Source organism: Procambarus clarkii, chromosome 6, assembly GCF_040958095.1.
Source record: "Procambarus clarkii isolate CNS0578487 chromosome 6, FALCON_Pclarkii_2.0, whole genome shotgun sequence".
Classification (NCBI taxonomy): Eukaryota; Metazoa; Arthropoda; class Malacostraca; order Decapoda; family Cambaridae; genus Procambarus; species Procambarus clarkii.
In genome coordinates, this window is record NC_091155.1 from 7344983 (window position 1) to 7368982 (window position 24000).

Sequence of the window (24000 nt, forward strand, 5' to 3'; positions counted from 1 at the left end):
ACTGTACCTGTACTGTATATAGAGCCCCCTTGGCAAATGGAATTTAATGCGAATAAATGCCATGATATAGAATGTGGGATTGGAGAACATAAACCCCACACAAACTATAAATTATGTGAGAAATATTTAAAGAATTCGGACAAAGAAAAAGTCTAGGGGTTGTTCTAGATACAAAACTGTCACCTGAGGACCACATTAAGAACACTGTGCGAGGAGCTTATGCTACACTTTCTAACTTCAGAATTGATTTTAAATACATGGATGGAGAAAAACTAAAGAAATTATTCACGTCTTTTGTTAGACCAAAGCTGGAGTATGCAGTGGTTGTATGGTGCCCATATCTTAAGAAGCACATCAACAAACTGGAAAAGGTGCAAAGATATGCCACTAAGTGGCTCCCAGAACTGAAGGACAAGAGCTACGAGGAGAGGTTAGAGGCATTAAATATGCAAAAATTAGAAGATAGAAGAAAAAGAGGCAATATGATCACTACGTACAAAATAATAACAGGAATCGATAAAATTGATAGGGAAGAATTCCTGAGACACGGAACTTCAAGAACAAGAGGTCATAGATTTAAACTAACGAAACACAGCTGCTGGAGAAATATAAGAAAATTCACTTTTGTAAACTGAGTGGTAGACAGTTGAAACAAGTTAGGTGAGAAGGTGGTGGAGGCCAAAACCGTCAATAATTTCCAAGAGTTATATGACAGAGAGCTGGGGAGACAGGACACCACGAGCATAGCTCTCATCCTGTAACTACACATAGGTAATTAAAAAGAGTCAGCAGATGATGTTACCACCCTCCCTCACCAAGATTACTCCTCCCACCTTGGGAGCATAATCAAGCAAATATTGTATTGTGTCAGCCAGACATATGATAGGATGGATTACGAGAACTTTCAAATCTAGGGATTCCATCACCATGGTTGAACTATTCAAATCATTGTGCTGTCCCGTGTTGAGTACTGCTCAGTACTCACTTCCCCCCCACCCCTCAGAGCAGGAGAGATTGTTGAAAGAGAGAGAGTACAGAGAACCTACAGTGGGGCCTAAACTTATGAATTTAATCCATTCCCAGAGACAAGTCGTAAGTCAAAAATTCATAAGTCGAAACAAATTTTCCCATAAGAAATACAGTAGAACCTCGGTCAATGAATTTAATCCGTTCCAGCACCGAGCTCGTCATGTGAAACACTGATCTTGCGAAACGCATTTCCCTTTTTTAAAATAATGGAAATAAAATTATTCCATTCCACCACCGAAAAACATCAATAAGATGTGCGATTTTTTTTATTTTTACATAGAATATGGAGCACTCTGCCTGACATACTCTGAACAAACTTTTTTGACATTTGTTCCTTTTTTAAATTTGTCAATATTTTGTAATTTTTCATTTTCGTTATAGAAATGGAGCAGCCTACCTGACACACCCTAAACAAACCATTTAGACATTTCGTCTTTTTCAATTTTTTCTTTTTTATTTTTTTTATAGAAAATGGAGCAACCTACCTGATATACACTGAACGAACCATTTTGACATTTGTTCTTTTTTAAATTCTTTAAATTTTTTTTTATTTTTTTTTGTATATAAAATGGAGCAGCCTACCTGACATACACTGAACAAACGTTTTTGATATTTGTTCCTTTTTTTCAATTTTTTCAATTTTTTTAATTTTTAATTTTTTAACCTTTAACCCTTTAGTTGCGCAAGACATCATATGATGCGTTGAGTGACTTGCAGTAACTTGCGCTCGGCATCATATGATGTTTTGGAGTACCACGCAAGATTTAAACAGCTGGCGGATACACGGGGTTCACCACACCTTCATCAGGGCTCTTGTAAACAGACGCCATTTTTTTTACAAATCGTGGGCCAAATTCCCGGGTGTGAGGGGCCTCAATATTGAGTGAGCTACCAAGCCTGATGCATGCAGCAAGAGCTCACAGCACTGCTGTTCAGCTTGTGACCACAGCATCGCCTAAAAATGCCATAATATACATATGTTCTTGCTATTATTTAGCGATGATATTAATACAGAAGCCCCCTGACTGTGATAAAACTGATCAGGGTTCTGATAATAGCTGAATTGTGGTGATATTTAGTACTGTGCTCCATGGAGGGAGGAGTAATGCTGTGGGAGGGAGGGTGGTGGCGTCGTCTTCTGACTGTGTGTGGCCACCTTTTATTGACTGCACTTACCATACCAGCTTAGTGGTTCGCTTTACCTGGTTGATACCTGGTTGGAGTTCTGGGAGTTCTTCTACTCCCCAAGCCCGGCCCTTGGCCAGACTTGACTTGTGAGAGTTTGGTCCACCAGGCTGTTGCTTGGAACGGCCCGCAGGCCCACATACCCACCACAGCTCGGTTGGTCCGGCACTCCTTGAAGGAAACAATCTAGTTTCCTCTTGAAGATGTCCACGGTTGTTCCTGTAATATTTCTGATGCTCGCTGGTAGGACGTTGAACAACCGTGGACCTCTGATGTTCATACAGTGTTCTCTGATTGTGCCCATGGCACCTCTGCTCCTCACTGGTTCTATTCTGCATTTTCTTCCATGTCATTCATTCCAGTACGTTGTTATTTTACTGTGCAGATTTGGGGCCTGGCCCTCCAGTATTTTCCATGTGTATGTTATTTGGTATCTCTCTCGTCTCCTTTCTAGTGAGTACATTTGGAGAGCTTTGAGATGATCCCAATAATTTAGGTGCTTTATCTCGTCTATGCGTGCCATATATGTATTCCCTCAATTTCAGCAATCTCTCCTGCTCTGAAGGAGGAAGTGAGTACTGAGCAGTACTCAAGACGGGACAACACAAGTGATTTGAAGAGTACAACCATTGTAATGTGATCTCTGGACTTGAAGGTTCTCATAATCCATCCTACAATTTTTCTGACTGACGCAATACTTGCTTGGTTATGCTCCCTAAACGTTAGGTCGTTAGACATCATTATTCCCAAATCCTTGACATGCTGTTTTCCTACAATGGGCAGATTCGATTGTGTTTTGTACCCTGTATAATGTTTAAGATCCTCATTTTTGCCGTATCTGAGTACCTGGAGTTTATCACCGTTAAACATCATGTTATTTTCTGCTGCCCAATCGAAAACTTTGTTAATATCTGTTTGTAGTTTTTCAATGTCTTCAGCAGAGGTGGATGCCTACATTCCTAAAAAATCACACATGCTGATTTTTGTATCATCTGCAAAGGATGACATGAAGCTGTGACTTGTGTTTTTGTCTATATCTGATATGAGAATAAGGAACAGCAGTGGTGCAAGGACTGTACCTTGAGGTACGGAGCTTTTAACTGCGCTCGGACCCGATTTTACTTGATTGACTGTTACTCTTAGTGTTCTGTTCGACAGGAAATTGAGTATCCAGCGTCCTACTTTACCAGTTATACCCAGTCACCTCATTTTGTGTGCAATCACTCCATGGTCACATTTGTCGAATGCCTTTGCAAAATCTGTGTATACGACATCTGCGTTATGTTTTTCCTCTAATGCCGCAGTGATTTTGTCATAGTGGTCAAGTAGCTGTGAGAGGCATGATCTTCCTGCTCTAAATCCATGTTGGCCTGGATTATGGAGGTCATTGGTTTCCATGAATCTAGTGACCTGACTCCTGATCACTCTCTCAAATACTTTTATTATGTGGGATGTTAGTGCAACTGGTCAATAATTCTCTGCCAATGCTTTGCTACCACCCTTGTGTAGAGGGGCAATGTCTGTTGCTTTAAGCACATCTGGTATCTCCCCTGTGTCCAAGCTCTTCCGCCACACTATACTGAGTGCCTGTGCTACTGGCACTGTGCATTTCTTTATAAATATTGAATTCCATGAGTCTGGACCCGGGGCCGAGTGCATGGGCATATTGTCAATTTTTTTTTCAAAATTTGCAATGCTCGTGTTGATATCAGTTATATTTACAGGTGTTTGAGTATCATTCATAAAGAAATTGTCCGAATCTTCCACTTTCATGCTGAGTATCGGAGTGCTAAACAATGTTCTCATACTGCTTTTTTAGGATTTCACTAATTTCTTTGTCATCCTCAGTATATGAACCTTCACTAACACGTATATGGTGAACACAAATGTAGATACTTATATATAACGTGTGTACAGAGTGTAATAACAGAAATAGGAGTAGGCTGGGAGCCGCCATTTTGGTGAGGGAGGTGCGTCGTCTGCACGACTTATCATGTTGTTTACTGGTGACCACTATGGTCTTTGATCACAATACCAGTTTACCTGTACAAGTATGGTGAATAAACAGGTAGATACTTATATATAATGTGTGTATAGATGTAATAACACCACAAACAGTATTGTTGGAGGAGAAATATTAGTGCATCTGGCCTTGAGGGCGGCAGCCATCGGCTGACTGTGTGAGAAGCTACGTCTTTGTGCCTTTACTCACCATATAAGCTTAGATGTACAGTTATGGTGAACAAAACATGTAACTACTTATATATAACGTCTGTATATAAAAGCAAAAACAGTATGGTGGGAGGAGAATGGTGGCAAGTCAGGTGAGGTGGAGGGAGGGAGTGGCAGCCAGTGACTGGCTGCCACTGCCAATCAGCATACCAACTTAGTGGTTCGTTATGGTGAACAAGGATGTAGATACTTATATATAATGTCTGTATATAGTGAATAAAAGCAAAAACAGTATTGTGGGAGGAGAATGTGGGTGAGTCAGGTGACTTGAGGAAGAGAGGAAGTAGCAGCAAGTGGTGGGCTGCCACTGCCACTCAGCATACCAACTTAGTGGTTCGTTATGGTGAACACGAATGTAGATACTTATATATAACGTCTGTATATAGTGAATAAAAGCAAAAACAGTATGGTGGGAAGAGAATGTGGGCAAGTGAGGTGTTGGGGGAGTGAGTGGCAGCGAGTGGCTGGCTGGTGTGTGGCAGTCACTCCTCGTTACTTTTTGACTTATAATAGCAACTTAGTGGTTCGTTATGGTGAACAAAACATATATGCAGATTGGTTATTACACTATATATAACTTGTATATATAGTGTAATAACCAACAAAGTATTTGTTCACTGTTTGATGAACATAATTGAATCAACAATATGCACACCATATTTTTTAGTACAGCGATGATTCACTCATTTTATTATATAAATATATCACACTACACACTATTGAATAATATTACAGCAAAAAAACTACAAAAAATCAATTAGAGACATTGAAATAATTAGGTAATTATCTCTTTGTGGCAACTCCGGCCTGACAGCTGGCGAGAAACAGACCGTCTGGGACACACGCTGAGTCAGCACCTGTTTTTTGCCAGACTTCCCCACCCTATAGCAGACAATATATGCCACTTACGATTTTATTATTATTTTTCCCATGATCAGTGAACAAAAATTAACAGGTTTAGAAGAAAAAATATATATATATATATTTTTTTTTTTTTGGTATGCGCCTGTGGGTGACACATGCTAAATAGTCAGGCGCCATTTACGGGTTAAACTGCGCAACGCGCCTGCAGACCCACGTCTGGTTTGTGCAACACGCCTCCGGGTATTTTCATTTTTCACGTTCCATTCAAAACTCCCGCGGCTACATGGGAATCACATCAGCTTCCTCAGGGCTCTTGTAAACAGATGCCATCTTTAAAAAAATCATGGTCCACATTCCCGGGTGTGAGAGCCTCAGTAGTGAGTGAGCAACCAAGGCCGGCGCGCGCTGCATGAGCTCACAGCACTGCTGTTCAGCGTGTGACCATAGCATCGCCTAATAATGTCAAAATATATATATGACTTGTATTATTTAGCCATGATAGTATTATAGAAGAGCCTGAGTGTGATAATGACTGGGTACAATGTTCAAATATCAGTGATTAAATGCTTTTCACGATGTTCACAGCGCTAGCCACAGCACCACAGCATTATTTCGTCCATCTATGAATCATCAAACGACTTCTTAGGTTCCTTTTCAAAATAAACTTGTGGTCATTTATTCATTTACAGGAATTAGTGACCAGGATTGTGATAATAGCAGGATTGTGGTTATTATTAGCATTGTGCGTAGTATTGTGGAAGGCGGAATTTTGGTGAGGGAGGGAGGGAGAGAATTGAGGTACCCTCACTGTGTGTGGCAGCCATTCTTGTTTTGCTCACCATATTAGCTTAGTGGTTCGCTATGGGGAACATATATGTACATGGGTATATACAGTGTGTGTGTGTATATAGTGTAATAACAGCAACAGGAGTATGTTGAGTGGAGCTATTTTGGTGAGGGAGGTGACATCGTAATCGTAGTGTCGTCTGCTGTGATTTCTCATTCAGTGTATGGTGTTCACTGTACTGTTTGGACACAATACTGGCTTACTTGCATAGTTCTGGTGAATAAAACACGTAGATAGTATACATATGTAAATAGTGTAATAAAAACCATAACAGTATGGTGGGAGGAGGGGTGATGGCGAGTACGATGTTGGAGGAGAGAGGGAGGACTGGTTGGCTGGGTGTGGCAGCTCACGCTCGCAGAGTTCTGAGTGTGTTTATGGTGTGTGACAGTGTAGTGTGTGTAAATGTGCTGTAAATATACATAAATGAACCTGAAACATTGGTGTGAATAACAGTATGGTGGGAGGAGGGGTGATGGCAAGTACGATGTTGGAGGAGTGAGGGAGGACTGGATGGCTGGGTGTGGCAGCTCACACTCGCGGAGTTCTGAGTGTGTTAATGGTGAATGTATATACTGTGTGACAGTGTATAGTGTGTAAATAGATTGTATATATACATAAATTAGCATGATACATGGTAAATATGTGCAACATATGTGTACACAAGTGTCATGCACGTAACACAGTGTTTTCGGACAGTACGGAGGTTTTACTGCCATAATATAGTGTCCGTGTTCATTATACATAGGATTAGCACGTAAAAATAAATAAAATGTATTCGGAACTGTGCGCAAAAAATGAACAAAAATATATTCGCGGCAACTCGCGTGCCCAGCCCCGGGCGCCCCACCGACCCCGGGAGCTTACAGCACGGGCGCACAGGGGAATGACGACGTCACGCGCCACCTTACGAACCCCGTAGCAGCCAAAGTAAGTACAATTTCGAAATTCTGTTGCTATACCCATATTCAGGGAGTGGGTTTTGACACTTTCAGAACAAAAAAGAATTTTTTCCCAATAATTTATTTCTTGCGCACTGGGGGGGGTGTCATATTTATAGGACACACAGTTAAAGTTAAACACACAGTTAAGTCGTTAATAAACGAAGAAGGGGACATCCTCTACTCTACATCAACAACCCTCAAACCATTTTCATGTTTACGAATAATCTCTTGTTTTTCCTCCATGGTCATCCTCACATGTGTTTTCTTAGGTTGAACCTTACCACTGACTTTCTTGGGACCCAAGGCGTGATATATAACAATTACTTTTATGTTCAAAAAACAAGAGCACAAAAATATTAAATTCTTTACAAGCACGATCATCACTAAGCAGGCGGCTCTAGTAAACTGAGGCAGGGTCAGCCGTGCCACCAGGAAACCAATACGCGTATCAACAAAGTCGCTAGTCGAGGCAAATGACATAAGTCGAGTTGCATTTTCTGAAGAAATTTACAGCATCCACTCGATTTAATAGCCTATATGGGGCTGTACCCTGGTCGTTCTTTCCGGGGCTCCGGTATTTCCGAAGTTAAGATGTCTGTAATTTTTCAAGTAACATTCAGGTAGGATATATTTTATACTGTATAACTAAAACTAAATAAAGTTCATTGTGTAATTGCGTTCCAAGTTAGTTCCTGTGTTAGTGCCCATTCTATCAGAGATTACAATTAATAATTCCTTCATATGACAAGTTGGATCACACAAGTGGACAAGTGTACCACACAACAAGTGAACCATATTAACCAAAAACCTCCCTCCCTCCCTCACCGCCACTCTTCCCTCACCCCCACCATGCTCCCTCCTTCCCTCATTGCTTCTATCCCTCCCTGCCTCTCCCCCTCAATGCCTCCCTCCATCACTGCCTCTCCCCCTCAATGCCTCCCTCCATCACTGCCTCTCCCCCTCAATGCCTCCCTCCATTACTTCCTCCCAACCCTCCCTCAATGCCTCCCTCCATCACTGTCTCCCATCCCTCCCTCAATGCCTCCTGCCATCACTGCCTCCCATCCTTCCCTCAATGCCTCCCTCCATCACTGCCTCTCCCCCTCAATGCCTCCCTCCATCACTGCCTCTCCCCCTCAATGCCTCCCTCCATTACTTCCTCCCAACCCTCCCTCAATGCCTCCCTCCATCACTGTCTCCCATCCCTCCCTCAATGCCTCCCGCCATCACTGCCTCCCATCCTTCCCTCAATGCCTCCCTCCATCACTGCCTCTCCCCCTCAATGCCTCCCTCCATCACTGCCTCTCCCCCTCAATGCCTCCCTCCATTACTTCCTCCCAACCCTCCCTCAATGCCTCCCTCCATCACTGCTTCCCATCCCTCCCTATATGCCTGCCTCCATCACTGCCTCCCATCCCTCCCTCAATGCCTCCCTTCCTTCCCTCAATGCCTCCCTTCCTTCCCTCAATGCCTCCCTTCCTTCCCTCAATGCCTCCCTCCATTACTGCCTCTCATCTCTCTCTTAATGCCTGCCTCCATCACTGCCTCCCATCCCTCCCTCAATGCCTCCCACCATCACTGCCTCCCATCCTTCCCTCAATGCCTCCCTCTATCACTGCCTCTTCCCCTCAATGCTTCCTTCCATCACTGCCTCCTATCTCTCCATCACTGCCTCTCCTCCCTCAATGCCTCCTTGCATCACTGCCTCCCTCTCAATGCCTCCTTCCATCACTGTCTCCCATCCCTCCCTCAATGCCTCCCTCCATCACTGCCTCTCCCCCACAATGCCTCCTTCCATCACTGTCTCCCATCCCTCCCTCAATGCCTCCCTCCATCACTGCCTCTCCCCCACAATGCCTCCTTCCATCACTGCCTCCCATCCCTCCCTCAATGCCTTGGAGGTTGAAGGCCTGTTGCCGTGTGAGGGCCTGCCGATGCCAAAACAAACCCGATAGTGACCTTCGGTAATATCGACTGCCAGACCGGTATATGAGGCTCCAGATACCGGTCTCTCAAACCGGTCGTTATTACCAGCAGATCGATATTAAAGAGGCAATTAAATTGAGTGGATACTGTCGTAACCCAAAAAATTCGAAAGTAGGGGCAGTCGTAAGTCGAGGTGCCACTGTATACGCATATATCAACACGATAAAGAACCTAAATTATTGAGATTGTCTTAAAGCTCTCCAAATGTAATCTCTAGAAAGGAGATGAGAGCGATATCAAATAATATATACGTGGGAAAATACTGGAGGGCCAGGTGCCAATTTTACACAGTAAAATAACAATATACTGGAGTGAACAATCTAGAAAAAATACAGAACAGAACCAGTGAAGAGCAGGGGTGCCATAAGCACAATCAGAGAACACTGAATAAACATCAGAGGTCCACAGTTGTTCAACATCCTCCCAGCTAGTATAAGAAATATTGCCAGAACAACTGTGAACATTTTCAAGAGAAAACTGGATAGTTTTCTTCAAGAAGTGCCTGATCAACTGGATTTTGGTGGATATGTGGGCCTGTGGGCCGCTCCAAGTAACAGCCTGTTGGACCAAGCTCTCACAAGTTAAGCCTGGCCTCGACCGGGCTTGGAGAGTAGAAGAACTCCCAGAACCCCATCAAGCAGGTATCAAGCAGGTGGCAAAGATGAAAACCTTTAAATGTACAGTGATCATAGGCTATTGCTCCCTGCACCTATCTGAGGTGATCAGGTTCCAGCTCGTGGTCCCCATAGGTAAATAAAACTCTGCGAATGATAGTACTAAGTAGTATGACACTGATCAGTGTATGATAGCTTCAGGGAGCCTCCGGGGCTCACCTAGAAACTGGCGTTTCATTACATTCAATTTTTTTTTATATACTGTACACAAAATATTAACTTACCTTTCAGATGCAGAGGCCAATTTTTCAGCTGAACCCAAATAGTATAATGCAGCCAAAACTTGGTGTTTATACTGGTCCAACTCAGTTACTGGCACTCCTTCTATCTTTAGGCTCTCTGCCACATCATTCTGCCATTCTCCTACCAGGAACTTTGGGTTAAGAAAATATTTTGTGTAAATAAATTAATACAGGTTATCCAATTGTTTATATATATATAACATGCATTACAATATACAGGTCCTCATTATTTTTATGGATATTTAATATCACAGCATACACAAATAATTGTTTAAAATGATTGAACAGTATACAATGGGGCCTCGACTTACGATGCTAATCCGTTTCCAGAGACAGAGCGTAAGTCGAAGCGATTTTTCCCATAAGAAATAAAGGGAATTGAATTAATCCGTTCCCCACCCTCCAAAATATTAACATACAAATACATTTTATACTAAATACAATGTTTTTTTTCTAACTACAATACAGTACCAAAGTTTCTCTTACCTTTATGGAGGGCTCTTTATGGTGTATGGAAGATGATGATGAGGGGGGAGGAGGAGAGTTGTTCTTGTTTGGAAGGGGAGTCCCCTTCCATTATCACATCAGGCAGTGATGTCTTCTCTGGGGTACTCTCTCTCCTACGTTTTGCCTGAATACCAATAAGACCTGATTGTGGTTCAGTGCTTGTTTGTCTCACTACAAATTTGTCAAGAGACATTTGTTTTTCCCTTCATTTTAACATTTGTCTGTAATGATGCATCACAGTGTCACTGAATAGGTTAAGGCAACGACCTACTGCAGCTTGATTTGGGCGAGTCGGTTCAGCAAAGGTTTGTAATTCTTCCCATGCTGCACACATTTTCTTAATTGTTGAGGAAGAGACATTCTGTACTCTTGTTTCTGCTCTATGGTCATCCTTACATGGATTTTTATATGTTGAGCCTTACCACTGACATTCCTGGGACTCATGGCGTGATATATAAGTTACTTTAATGTTCAAAATGCAAAAAATCACCACAAAAGCGGAATTTCTTATAGGCGCGATTGTCACTAAGTGAACAGTGGTAGTAAACTGAGGCAGGTCGGCCGCGTGACCGGGAACCATGCACTCGGTCAACCCGAACGTGTACCAACAAATATCGGAAGTCGACGACACCATCGGATGTCGATTCGCATTTTTCGAAGAAATTTACATCGTAACTCGAAATTATCGTAAGTAGGGGCAATCGTATGTCGAGGTGCCACTGTATAAAACAACCTCCTGATGTGCACGACTGGAAGGCCTGCACCAGGTTGAAACCCAAGTACCAGGTTGAAAACCAGGAAGACCAGGCACCAGGTTGTAGGTTGAAAATGGGAAACAGATTCACGGAAAATGAAAAGGAAATGTGTGAAACATTAAATGAAAAGTTCCAAAGTGTGTTTGTACAAAATGAAATCTTCAGTGAACCAGACACAATAAGAATTCCAGAGAACAACATAAGAGTGGATAGAGGTGTCTAGAGATGAAGTGGAAAATATGCTAAAGGAGCTCAGTAAGAACAAAGCAGCTGGCCCAGATGGAGTTTCACCATGGGTTCTGAGAGAATGTGCATCTGAGCTCAGCATTCCACTTCACCTGATCTTTCAGGCATCCCTGTGTACAGGAATCGTAGCAGAGGTGTGGAAACAGGCTAACATAGTTCCAATCTACAAAAGTGGCAGCAGGGAAGACCCTCTCAATTATAGACCTGTATCATTGACAAGTGTAATAGTGAAAGTATTGGAAAAACTAATCAAAACTAAATGGGTAGAACACCTGGAGAGAAATTATATAATATCAGACAGACAGTATGGTTTTCGATCTGGAAGATCCTGTGTATCGAATTTACTCAGTTTCTATGATCGAGCAACAGAGATATTACAGGAAAGAGATGGTTGGATTGACTGCATCTTTCTGGACCTAAAAAAGGCGTTCGACAGAGTTCCACATAAGAGGTTGTTCTGGAAACTGGAAAATATTGGAGGGGTGACAGGTAAGCTTTTAACATGGATGAAAAATTTTCTGACTGATAGAAAATTGAGGGCAGTAATCAGAGGCAATGTATCGGACTGGAGAAATGTCACAAGTGGAGTACCACAGGGCTCAGGGTTGGTATACAGAATTATATGAACATGTTTGCTGATGATGCTAAGATAATAGGAAGGATAAGAAACTTAGATGATTATCATGCCCTTCAAGAGGACCTGGACAAAATTAGTATATGGAGCACCACTTGGCAAATGGTATTTAATGTTAATAAATGCCATGTTATGGAATGTGGAATAGGAGAACACAGACCCCACACAACCTATATATTATGTGAGAAATCTTTAAAGAATTTTGATAAAGAAAGAGATCTAGGGGTGGTTGTAGATAGAAAACTATCACCTGAGGACCACATAAAGAATATTGTGCGAGGAGCCTATGCCATGCTTTCTAACTTCAGAATTGCTTTTAAATACATGGATGGTGATATACTAAAGAAATTGTTCACGACTTTTGTTAGGCCAAACCTAGAATATGCAGCAGTTGTGTGGTGCCCATATCTTAAGAAGCACATCAACAAACTGGAAAAGATGCAAAGACACACTACTAAGTGGCTCTCAGAACTGAAGGGCAAGAGCTACGAGGAGAGGTTAGAGGCATTAAGTATGCCAAAACTAGAAGACAGAAGAAAAAGAGGTGATATGATCACTACATACAAAATAGTAACAGGAATTGATAAAATCGATAGGGAAGATTTCCCGAGACCTGGAACTTTAAGAACAAGAGGTCATAGATTTAAACTAGCTAAACACAGATGCCGAAGAAATATAAGAAAATTCACTTTTGCAAAAAGAGTGGTAGACAGTTGGAACAAGTTAGGTGAGAAAGTGGTGGAGGCCAAGACCGTCAGTAGTTTCAAAGCGTTATATGACAAAGAGTGCTGGGAAGACGGGACACCACGAGCATAGCTCTCATCCTGTAACTACACTTAGGTAATTACCAAGCTCCTTTCTTAATGGTTCAATCAGACTTGACACATTAAACCAAGTGACTGAAAGAAAAGAAAAGCAGTCTCCGTGGTGTACTGGTAAGACACTCGCCTGGTGTTCCGCGAGCACTATGTCATGGGTTTGTATCCTGGCCGGGGAGGATTTACTGGGAGCAATTCCTTAACTGTAGCCTCTGTTTAACGCAACAGTAAAATGTGTACTTGGATGAAAAAACGATTCTTCGCAGCAGGGGATCGTATTCCAGGGACCTGCCCGAAACGCTACGCGTACTAGTGGCTGTACAAGAATGTAACAACTCTTGTATATATCTAAAAAAAAAAAAAAAGGTTTGAGTGGCCATGAAATGAATGAAATAATATCTTGACATCTCCCAAGTGCACACCTGGCTGTAGATGTGGTGCACCGACCTCTGCAAAAGTCAAAGCTAAGCACAACAACACACAATCAGACAAACTTAATAATACCTCCAGTTTTAATGCTCACTTTGTCAACCAAGTCCTGAAGCACTACTCAGTCTTGAAAGGAGACTGGTGGGTACATTGTACATTTTTAATCTGAGGGTACTGAAAACCTCACAGAATATGTTAAACTCAGGTATTGGTTAATGGTCTTCACTCTTGGCACCATGGAAGAAGAGCCCAAATAAAGGTTAATGAAGTCACAGACCAAGGGACTTACAACATAACCAATATGCACATGTGTGATGCATTGAAAATAAGGCCTGAAATGCATAGGAGAAACCCCAAAATAATGACTTGCAAATTAGCAGAATGATTTGTGATCTCTGAGTGGTCATAGGCCATTGCTCCCTGCGCCTCTCTGAGGGTACCAGGTTTTGGCTCAAAGTTCCCAGTAAGCATAAGAACTCCCATGACTGATGACCCCAAACTAATATTGCAAATGTCAGTTTGGATAGCTTCAGGGAGCCAACGGGGCTTTCCGCCAAAAAAGTTTATCTATTAGTGTTCCAGATAAGATACAGTGGTACCTCGCATAACGATCGCCCCAAAAGGCGAACATTTTGGGTAATGAACGTCTCGATCGGAGTCAGATCATCCTGCATGGCGAACGCTCGTTTGAGTAACGTCAACACCACATGGTGGGGTCACACTGCTTCTTTCACATTCTCAGAGGCCTCTGACAATGCACATAAATTATGTTGTTCTTGTTTAACCCTTAACCCTTAACATGCTCGGGGTCTAATATCCTGCTATCCACACAGGCGCATGTCATTTTGAAAAAAAAAACAAAATTTTTTTTTTTTTGCTAATCTGTTAAGTTCTGTTCACTGATCACGGGAAAAATAAAAAAAAAATTCTATTGTACTTACTTTTGTTGCAATAGAGCCGGAAAGCTCAGTGATGACGTCACAATCTGCATGTTCGCTCATGCAGTACACGCCCGGAAGGTGTTGCGCGCGGTCCTCAAACAGCCAGAGTTGCCACAAATATATTTTCGCGCTATTTATTTACAATGTCTAAGCGCATTTTATCTAATTTTTTTTCACTAATTGTGTTTCAAATACTGTTTGAACATATTTTGTATCAATAATTGTTGCATATTTGAGTATACACAGGCGCACACAAATGTTTTCAATTACGGCAATATAATATGTCATTACAGTCTATTATATTATATGTTCTGCTTATATGTTTACATATTTACACACTCGCACACGCTATACACACTTTGAAGCACACTTAGAAGATTTCTAGACTGTGGTAGTCATTGAAGCAGTCGACAGCACATAATGGGATACCACACGTTTCACACCATGTTTGCACAAGCTTCCGTTTCTTGTCTCTACGTGTCGTTGTTTTACACACCAAGCAATCACGTTGGGCTATTGCACGCTTCACACCAGGTGGCAAATACTTAAGTTTGTGTGCTAGGAAGCCTTCAGTGTGAGCGAGGCGTGGAGTACCAGCATGCTGCAACAGTGGGTTTATGATGGGCCGCTGAATACCTGGGACATCTTTTGCAAACTTTCCTAATAACTGTATTGCAGCATCAAATACAAAGTCACGGAAAGTGGGCTTACGTCCAGTTCTCACAAGGTACATGTTGAAACAGTTCAGCATGCTCATGTCCACAAGATGGAAGAACACTTTTTTCGTCCACCTACATGTCTTCCGCACACACTCTGCAGTGCCAATCATCATGTCTGATTTATCAATCAACCGCATGTTGATATTATAGTCTAAAACACAGTCTGGCTTATATAGTGGTGCGTTTGTTTTATGGCTCACTTTCCCACTGTTCACCATTGTTCCATCATGAATTGTTGTCAACAAGTTCACCTCTCTTTTGTCTTTCCACCGAACTGACAGAATGTTATCACTTTTCCTTCTCTGACACTCACCAACTGCAATGTCGTTGTCAAACACAGGCATTTCCCTTCGTTGTGGCTTTACTGTACCAACCAATCCGGTTCTATTTTCTAGCAAGAACCGAGCTAGCAAGGGACTTGTATAGTAATTATCTGTGTATAAAATGTGTCCCTTGTTCATCCACGGAGCCATGATGGTCTTCACTACACTCCCCGAGAATCCATGTTCGTCGTTACCGGGAATGTCTACATCACTAGCCGAGTACAGAATCATGTGTAACACGTATCCTGTCTCACAATCATAAAGAACAAAAAATTTCAGGCCAAATCGGTTTCGTTTTGAGGGAATGTACTGTTTGAATGGAACACGTCCCTTGAAAAGTATGAGAGATTCATCAACCACCAGCTTCTGTGCTGGTACGTAAAAATCTCTGAATTTTCCAATAACATCGTTCATGTAGTGCCTCACTCGCCACAGTCTATCATCAGGTGTTCGGTCCTGAACACTTCCAAAATGTAGACACCTGAGGAGTATCTGAAACCTGTCTCGTGACATATATTTCCCGAATAAAGGTGTTGGTATTGTCTTGTCCTTGCTCCAATAGTCATTTATTGCATGTTTGTGACAGTGCTTCATCAACAAACAGAGTGCCAAAAACACATACATTTCCGCCACTGTGGTATTTTTCCAACGCTGCAGTCGTGAAAATTCTGTGATTTCCCTCTCAATCAGGTAAGCAGCATGCAGGTTCGTTTGGTGTACAATGTATTCCATGAGTGGTTCATCATAGAATGCTGTAAAATATTCCATCTCAGCCATGTCCTCACCTTGATTAGGGAAAAGGTTTGTAATCCCTACATCTTTATCGTCAAAGTGAGGAATATTAGGAATAAAATCGTCACCATCACTCCACTCAAGTACACCAGGCGTCCTGCGAGATGCAGAGGAAAGACGGCGAGGAAGCGATGCATACCGGCGACCAGGAGCTGAATACCGTCTGCGAGAAGCACGGCGGCTACGTGCACGTGAGGTGGGTGCACGTGAGGTGGGTGCACGTGAACACGAGGGTCTTGGTCCCTCATGTGGTGCCATGCGGTGGCGCTTGGCCGGGCGAGATGCTGCTGACGCGACAATTTCTCGCCCAGTTACACCACTGGTACCAGCCACAGGCTCAATAAAACTTTGATCTGAGTCACTAAACCCAGAAAAGGAGTCACCTCCCTCTGACTCGTCACCCTCAAACAGAAAATATCCACAGGAACTGTGAGGTCGTGGTAGAATTGGGGTAGAAACTGGCCGAGGAGGCATGGGTGAGCGTAGAGGCCTCGCCATGGCATGGCGGTCATTCTCACTTTCACTGCTGCTGCTACTATCACCCGACAACTGTGTATAATCCTCATCGTTGTCTGAATCGTCAAACACACTTTCTTCACCTTCAGAGAATAATTCGTGGGCTATTTGCTCTGGGGTGAGGGACTGAGTGGTGCGTGCCCGTGAGGCATTTGACCGTGCGCTCGCCATGGTGACTCTCGCTAAACTGAGGCCTCCCATGCCATCGGAGCGTGAGCTGGATTTTTTTTCAAAATGGCCGCTGTTTACTAGAGCCCCTGGGCAGCGTATGGGACCCCCAGCTACACCGCGGGCCATTCAAATCGTGCGCGGTACCCATACACTTCATATGAAGTGAAGCGCAGTTGACTGGTAAAACGATTTACACTTCATATGAAGTGATGCGCACTTTAAGGGTTAAATGGCGTATTGCTATATACTATTTGACACCCAAAGGCTCATACAAAAAAAAAATATATATTTTTCTTCCTAACCTGTTAATCTGTGTTCACTGATCATGGGAAAAATAATAAAAAAATCGTAAGTGGCATATATTGCCCGCTATAGGGCGGGGAAGTCTGGCAAAAAACAAGCGCTGACTCAGCGTGCGTCCCAGACTGTCTGTTGCTCGCCAGCTATCAGGCCGGAGTTGGCACAAAGAGATAATTACCTAATTATTTCAATTTCTCTGATTGTTTTTTCATAGTTTTTTTTGCTGTAAAATTATTCAATAGTGTGTAGTGTGATATATTTATATAATAAAATGAGTGAATCATTGCCATACTAAAAAATATGGTGTGCATATTGTTGATTCAATTATGTTCATCAAACAGTGAACAAATACTTTGTCGGTTATTACACTATATACACAGGTTATATATAAGTATCTGCATCTTTTGTTCACCATAACGAACCACTAAGTTGGCATGGTGAGTGGCAGTGCCAGTGGCAGCCCGCCACTGGCTGCTACTTCCTCCCTTCCTCAAGTCACCTGACTCACCCACATTCTCCTCCCACAAAACTGTTTTTGCTATTATTCACTATATACAGACGCTATATATAAGTATCTACATTCGTATTCACCATAACGAACCACTAAGTTGGCATGGTAAGTGGCAGTGGCAGCCCGCCACTGGCTGCTACTTCCTCCCTCCCTCAAATCACCTGACTCGCCCACATTCTCCTTCCACAATAATGTTTTTGCTTTTATTCACTATATACAGACCCTATATATAAGTATCTACATTCATATTCAAAATAATGAACCACTAAGTTGGTATGCTGAGTGGCAGTGGCAGCCTGTCACTGGCTGCCACTCCCTCCCTCCCTCACCTCACCTGACTTGCCACCATTGTCGGAAAATCCGACACCATTTAATAATCATACAGACATAATATTGCTGTGTTGTGTAAACAAGTTACCCATAGAAAACGTAACTTGTAGTGGAATTACCGTCTAAAGAAAACGGGATATCATCACCACATACTATTATAAATCACCACCTATTATGGTAGGAATTATTCTTAAATACATTAGTCTTTGGACTTTACCATCATAAAAACATCTCATATAAATTAACTTAATTATCAATATTAAAGTAGAGTAAATGTGACCCTTCTATCACTTACTGTCATCTGGACAATGTAAGCTAGGCGTCAGTGAGGAAGGAGGGGCAGCCATTGTTTATACTAGACCAAAGAGGCTCACGGGAGCAAATACGGCTCCTGTTAATTTTACTTGGACGAAGTGTTATGGAAACCAAAGGTGTACCATTATCACACGCTGTCAACAAATTCAAGTTAAGTGTCTTTCCGAAACCCGTTTATCTATCATTAGTGGCCATTAATGTCATTGGGTAGGGTGAACAGGTTAGATCACGAGATCGCCTCATACTAAAGGTAATTAAGCCAGGTCTTCATTGTTCCATGTATAGTGTTTTCTCTGATATAGCTTGTCATATATAGGATTCTGGCTTTACAGCTAGCGCCCTTTTGACAGGTCAAGACGAGGAAGCATGCTTTGTGCATCAGTTACCAGGGTGATGGAAGCTACCTCAAAGAGGGAAAATGTGGTCTCTACATCCTGGTTATACCTGGTGGACTAAGACCTGCTGTACTATAAGATAAGGAACCTTTTCAATGTATGTAGTTAATACTGTAGTTTGATTGGCTGCATATATATAAATTAAATTAATATAAACCCCCCCCCCTACTGTGTAGAGGATCGATTTGTGAGATTATGAGATTATTGCAGAAATACAGTCCACTTATCATTATACAAATTGCTATCGAAGTATATAAATTAACATAAATATAAATTCATATAAATTAAATAAATATAAATCTCACAGGTCAGGTTCCCACAACCATACTGTTTTTGCTTTTATATGCAGACGTTATATATAAGTATTTATATGTTTTATTCACCATAACTGCACACATAACTGCACATCTAAGCTTGTATGGTGAGTAAAGGCACAAAGATGTAGGACCTCACACAGTCAGCTGATGGCTGTCGCCCTCAAGGCCAGACGCACTAATATTTCTCCTCCAACAATACTGTTTGTGGTGTTATTACGCTATAGACACACATTATATATAAATATCTACCTGTTTTATTCACAATACTTGTACAAGTAAACTGGTATGGTGCCCAAAGACCATCGTGGTCACTAGTAAACAACATGATAAGTCGTGCAGACAACGACGCCGCCCTCACCAAAATGGCGGCTCCCAACCTAATCCTCTTGCTGTATATACCCTCTATACACACATTATATATAAGTATCTACATTTGTGTTCACCATAGCGAACCACTAAGCTGATATGGTGAAGGCAATCAATAAAAGATGGCCACACACAGTCAGAAGACAACGCCACCACCCTCCCCTCCCACAGCATTACTCCTCCCTCCATGGAGCACAGTGCTAAATATCACCACAATCCTGCTATTATCAGAACCCTGGTCAGTTTTATCACACTCAGGGGGTCTTCTGTAATAATATCATCGCTGCATAATAGCATGAACAAGTATATTATGGCATTTTTAGGCAATGCTGTGGTCACAAGCTGAACAGCAGTGCTGTGAGCTCATGCTGCGTGTGTCAGGCTTGGTAGCTCACTCAATACTGAGGCCCCTAACACCCGGCAATTTAGCCCACGATTTTTTTTAAAATGGCGTCTGTTTGCAAGAGCCCTGATGAAGGTGTGGTGAACCCCGTGTATCCGCGGGCCGTTTAAATCTTGCGTAGTACTCCAAAGCATCATATGATGCGATGCGCAATTTACTGCAAGTTGGTCATAGCATCATATGATGCGATGCGCAGTTTAAGGGTTAAAGATGCTAGGATATAAAGGGGTGACTGCTGAGATGTTGCAAAGTATTGACGTTTTTGTAAAAAAGCAGAAATGAAATTTCTGATATACAACAAATGTCAAAAACGTTCGTTCGGTAGTCTACAGGTAGGCTGCTCCATGTTTCTTAAATAAAAAAATAAAAAAATGAAAAGAACTGTTGAAACAATTTGAAAAATTGACAAATGCCATAAAGGTTCATTCAGTGTTTGTCGGGTAGGCTGCTCCATTATTGAGACGTAAGTGACACATACAAAACAAATGGAACACATTTGAAACAAAGAAAGATCATCATAATGGAGCAGCTTACCCAACAAACACTGAACGAACCTTTTGCTATAACGAATATGAAAGACTAGGGCTGCTGGCTGGGTTAGTACTGAATGAGCAACCATTTGTGGCACACGTGCCTCTGGCTCCCAAACACCTGTCCGATACGGTGTTGAAAGACAGTCAGTGAAATTCAGACCTTATTGTTTGAACAACATAAAGGTCATAATATTGGTGAAGCTATGCGCAATAAGGACTTAACAAAACGGTCAGATGCAAGTGATACAGCACCTATGTACATGATACAGCGAGCGTATCCAGTTGTAGCTCTGAACCCCACCCTTGCCATCTCCAATTTATATAGATGATACATAGATGAATCGTTTTCTGCGTTCAGTGATGATGCATCTGATACAAGTAGCATAGATAAACAGTGTTAGCGGCTTCCATGGTGGTGTTTTCCATAGATATTTTCAAGAATACCTGAATCTCTTCCTTACTGACGAACACTTTTTGAGGCTAGCTGAATCTCTTCCTGTGTGGGACCTTAAAAAGCGATCTTTTCAAGACTACCTTACAATTTGAGCCTTTCCTATAATCGTTTCAATACTACCTTACGCTTTACAAGCTTGGCTACATACCACCTACAAGGACTAAAGCCAAGGGTGCACGGGAGAGCATTATTTGCAAGCACACATGAACGATGTAACAGGAAGCGAAAATGTATCTGTAGCTGGTGCAACGAGAGCAAAGTTGTGCTATGTACCATGGACTACTTCGTTGATTATTACGCACCTCCAAAGTACTGAGTGTGTAATACAGTGTGTTACTGTGTAAATAGTATGTGAAACTGTACATATTGTAATTTTAGTGAATTTTTACCACGTAATATTGTGACAATAAACATTTATTGTGGACACATTACTGACACATGTATCAGTTCCATGGAAAATTATGAACATTCTACTGTATACATATTTTAAAGGTCACAAATATGCATCATATAAGATATAAGAAACAAATAAAACCGCATTGGAAATACAGTACATAGAAAATATATTTGAAAATATATTTGTGGCAACACGCAGTGCTTGAATGGCCTGGGCGACTGTGTCTGGGAGCTTCACACACGGGCCACCAGCCCCTGATGACGTCACAGCACACCTTGTCCACGTCCTCACAGCCAAAGTAAGTGGAATTTGGTAATTATTTTTGCATAGACATGTTCAGGGAAGGTAATTTATCATTTTACAAAGAAAAATTATTTTTTGGGAACATTTGATGTTATGCACACTGGGTGAATTTCACAATAAACACAGTGCATCACAGTGGTTATATGGGGACATTTGTTTTATATGACGTCTGTTTCACATGACGAACACGAAACGGATTAAATTCGTTATTCGAGGTACTACTGTAGTTAGGTAGAAAGCTGACAGGTGGTCTAAAATTGGCCTGGGGAAGTTCTGAAAGGAAGGTTCTCATTTATTTGCAGTTTGGTAGTTTTGAATTGCCAAACATTCTTGGAGTAAGTTTTGGGTAGCTTAGTGACCATTTCCTCTTTTATAGGGAATTCACTTCAATAGTTAGGTGATATCTGGCTTCCCTATATAGAAGGCAAGTCAGCGTGAAATGGCACTTGCCTTTGATAGGAGGAAACTGTCACAGAAGCCTGGTGTATCCAATACGGTGCTAGGGTACTAAGTACCACTATGTAAGGAGAGCAACTGATGGGGTCTACCCAGAAAAAATACAAACATTTTACATGACAATTATATATTACATTTACAATTAAAAAACAAATTACCTGATACACAGACTTTGTGACTCTAAATGTGTGGAGAAAATCTGTGTCACTTAAATCTGCTTCTTCTGTAATTAGTAATTTTGGTAGTTCAGTCCTAGCAATGGCTTTTATCTTCTGAGATCTTCGACATTTTCTGCTACTCTACAAAGGGAAAGAAAGATTTAATTTCAGGATACACTAATAGAAATAAAACATGTTTAATGAAATCTGAAATAATTTAATACGACTTACCAAGCACAAAGGTTATCCCTCATCCTGGCTCAGGAGAATGAGCAAGATGAAGGTTAGAAAACACCCTAGACAACTTGTGAAGTGGTGCAGACAAAACATCGACACTAAACTTCAACAACAATGTCTTCACACAGGTCAAATGATATGAGACAGCAGAATTTGGTCTGAAAAATTGGTCAGCAAACAGTTAAGAGAAGAATGAAAGGACCACCAGAACAGAAACATAGGATATGTGACGAATAGACAAAAGAGGTTGGAAGGAGTGCCAAGCAACGTCATACCATCAATGCTACAAAAGTCACATTTGAGACAACAAGAGATCAGCCACCTGCAAATTGTACAAGAATTAAAAGCTCTTGACATGTAGACTCAAACCAAACAGAAACATCTCTGGGCTGATCAGCCGAAAGATGCAGAGTCGCAGAAAATGGTGAAAGTTTAGAGAAAAGGTCCAAAATGATTCAGAAACAACAGCTAAACCAGCCAAAAGGGGACTAGCAAGAGAATCCAATCAGGAAACAGCTCCGGTCTGGAATAAACTTGAAGCAATGCAGGCTATATGTAACAACTGGTTGTGGCAACAGGTGGGGCCTCTGAAATCCTTAGGGGACACAGCAGTGACCGAGGGATAAATAGCTTTTGTAGCATCCCACTAAACATTTTCGCATTTTCAAAACGTCCTAAAAACAACAATTCATTGTTTTGGGCACGTTTTAAATTATGTTTGAAATACGTATTTTGAGAAATTGTAACGGCGAAAAAAACAGCGTTGAATGTAATGAAACGCCATTTTCTGGGTGAGTCCCGGAGGCTCCCCGGAGCTATCCCAGGCTGATATGCTAATGTCAGACTTTGGCATCAGTCATGTGTATGGAGTTCTTAGGCCTACCGGGGACCACGGCCAGAACCGGGCCCCCTCAGAGAGGCAAGGGGAGCAATGGCCTATAGAAGCCCCCGTGTAGTTGGAAGCATTCTATGTCTGCCATCGACCGGAACAGGCACCCAGAAAGGTAAGCGCCCCAAAACAAACCCCTATTCTGGTTAAAATTGCTACCTAAAACCGAACTAGTGGATAGAACTCCCCAACTGAAAACAAGCAAACTAGTGTGACGTCACACACTGCCGCGCCGCTGTCTGCGCAGCTCCCCCCTCCCCGGGAGGGGGAAGGGGGAGCCCCAGACCCCCGCGCCGGCTACCCACACCTCAGTTCTTGAGGCTGGATGTCAAAAACGCGAAAAACCGCCGACCGGAGGGAGGGAGGGATGCCGGGGAGCCTCCGGGACTCACCCAGAAAATGGCGTTTCATTACATTCAACGCTGGTTTTCTGGGGGGAGCCCCGTCGGCTCCCCGGAGCTAACTACCCACAGACAGAAAAAGAGGGACTTACCCGGGAGGCGGTCGTCGCTCACCCCTCAACTCGAAGCCGAGACAACTGGCTGCAACCGCCGACCCAAAGCAACACAGGCCCGACGAGGCCCAGGGACATTCACAAGGTAACGAGCAGCCAGGACCCTGTTCGACCGCCAAAATCCCCGCGCCCGAATATCAGACCAAGACATATTCCCAAAGACGGCAGCAAGAGCCGCGAACTTACGAACGTCATGGGCACGGGGATAGACCGCAGGCTGGCTGGACCTAATAACCCTGCGGACGACCTGAGAGACCCGAACCCGCGA

The 24000-nt window shown here is 42.4% G+C and overlaps 1 protein-coding gene across 3 annotated transcripts in view; it reads right to left on the bottom strand.

The window, feature by feature from the left end:
• Positions 1–24000, bottom strand: part of LOC123754081 (uncharacterized) — a 419143-nt gene that overhangs the window by 211476 nt on the left and 183667 nt on the right. For all 3 annotated transcript variants that reach the window (XM_045736239.2, XM_045736241.2, XM_045736238.2), the window contains 2 exons: positions 22093–22233; positions 9986–10134 (listed from right to left, as the gene is read on the bottom strand). In XM_045736239.2, coding sequence (XP_045592195.2) covers positions 9986–10134; positions 22093–22233 — 290 coding nt within the window. The remainder of the gene's footprint in view (positions 1–9985; positions 10135–22092; positions 22234–24000) is intronic.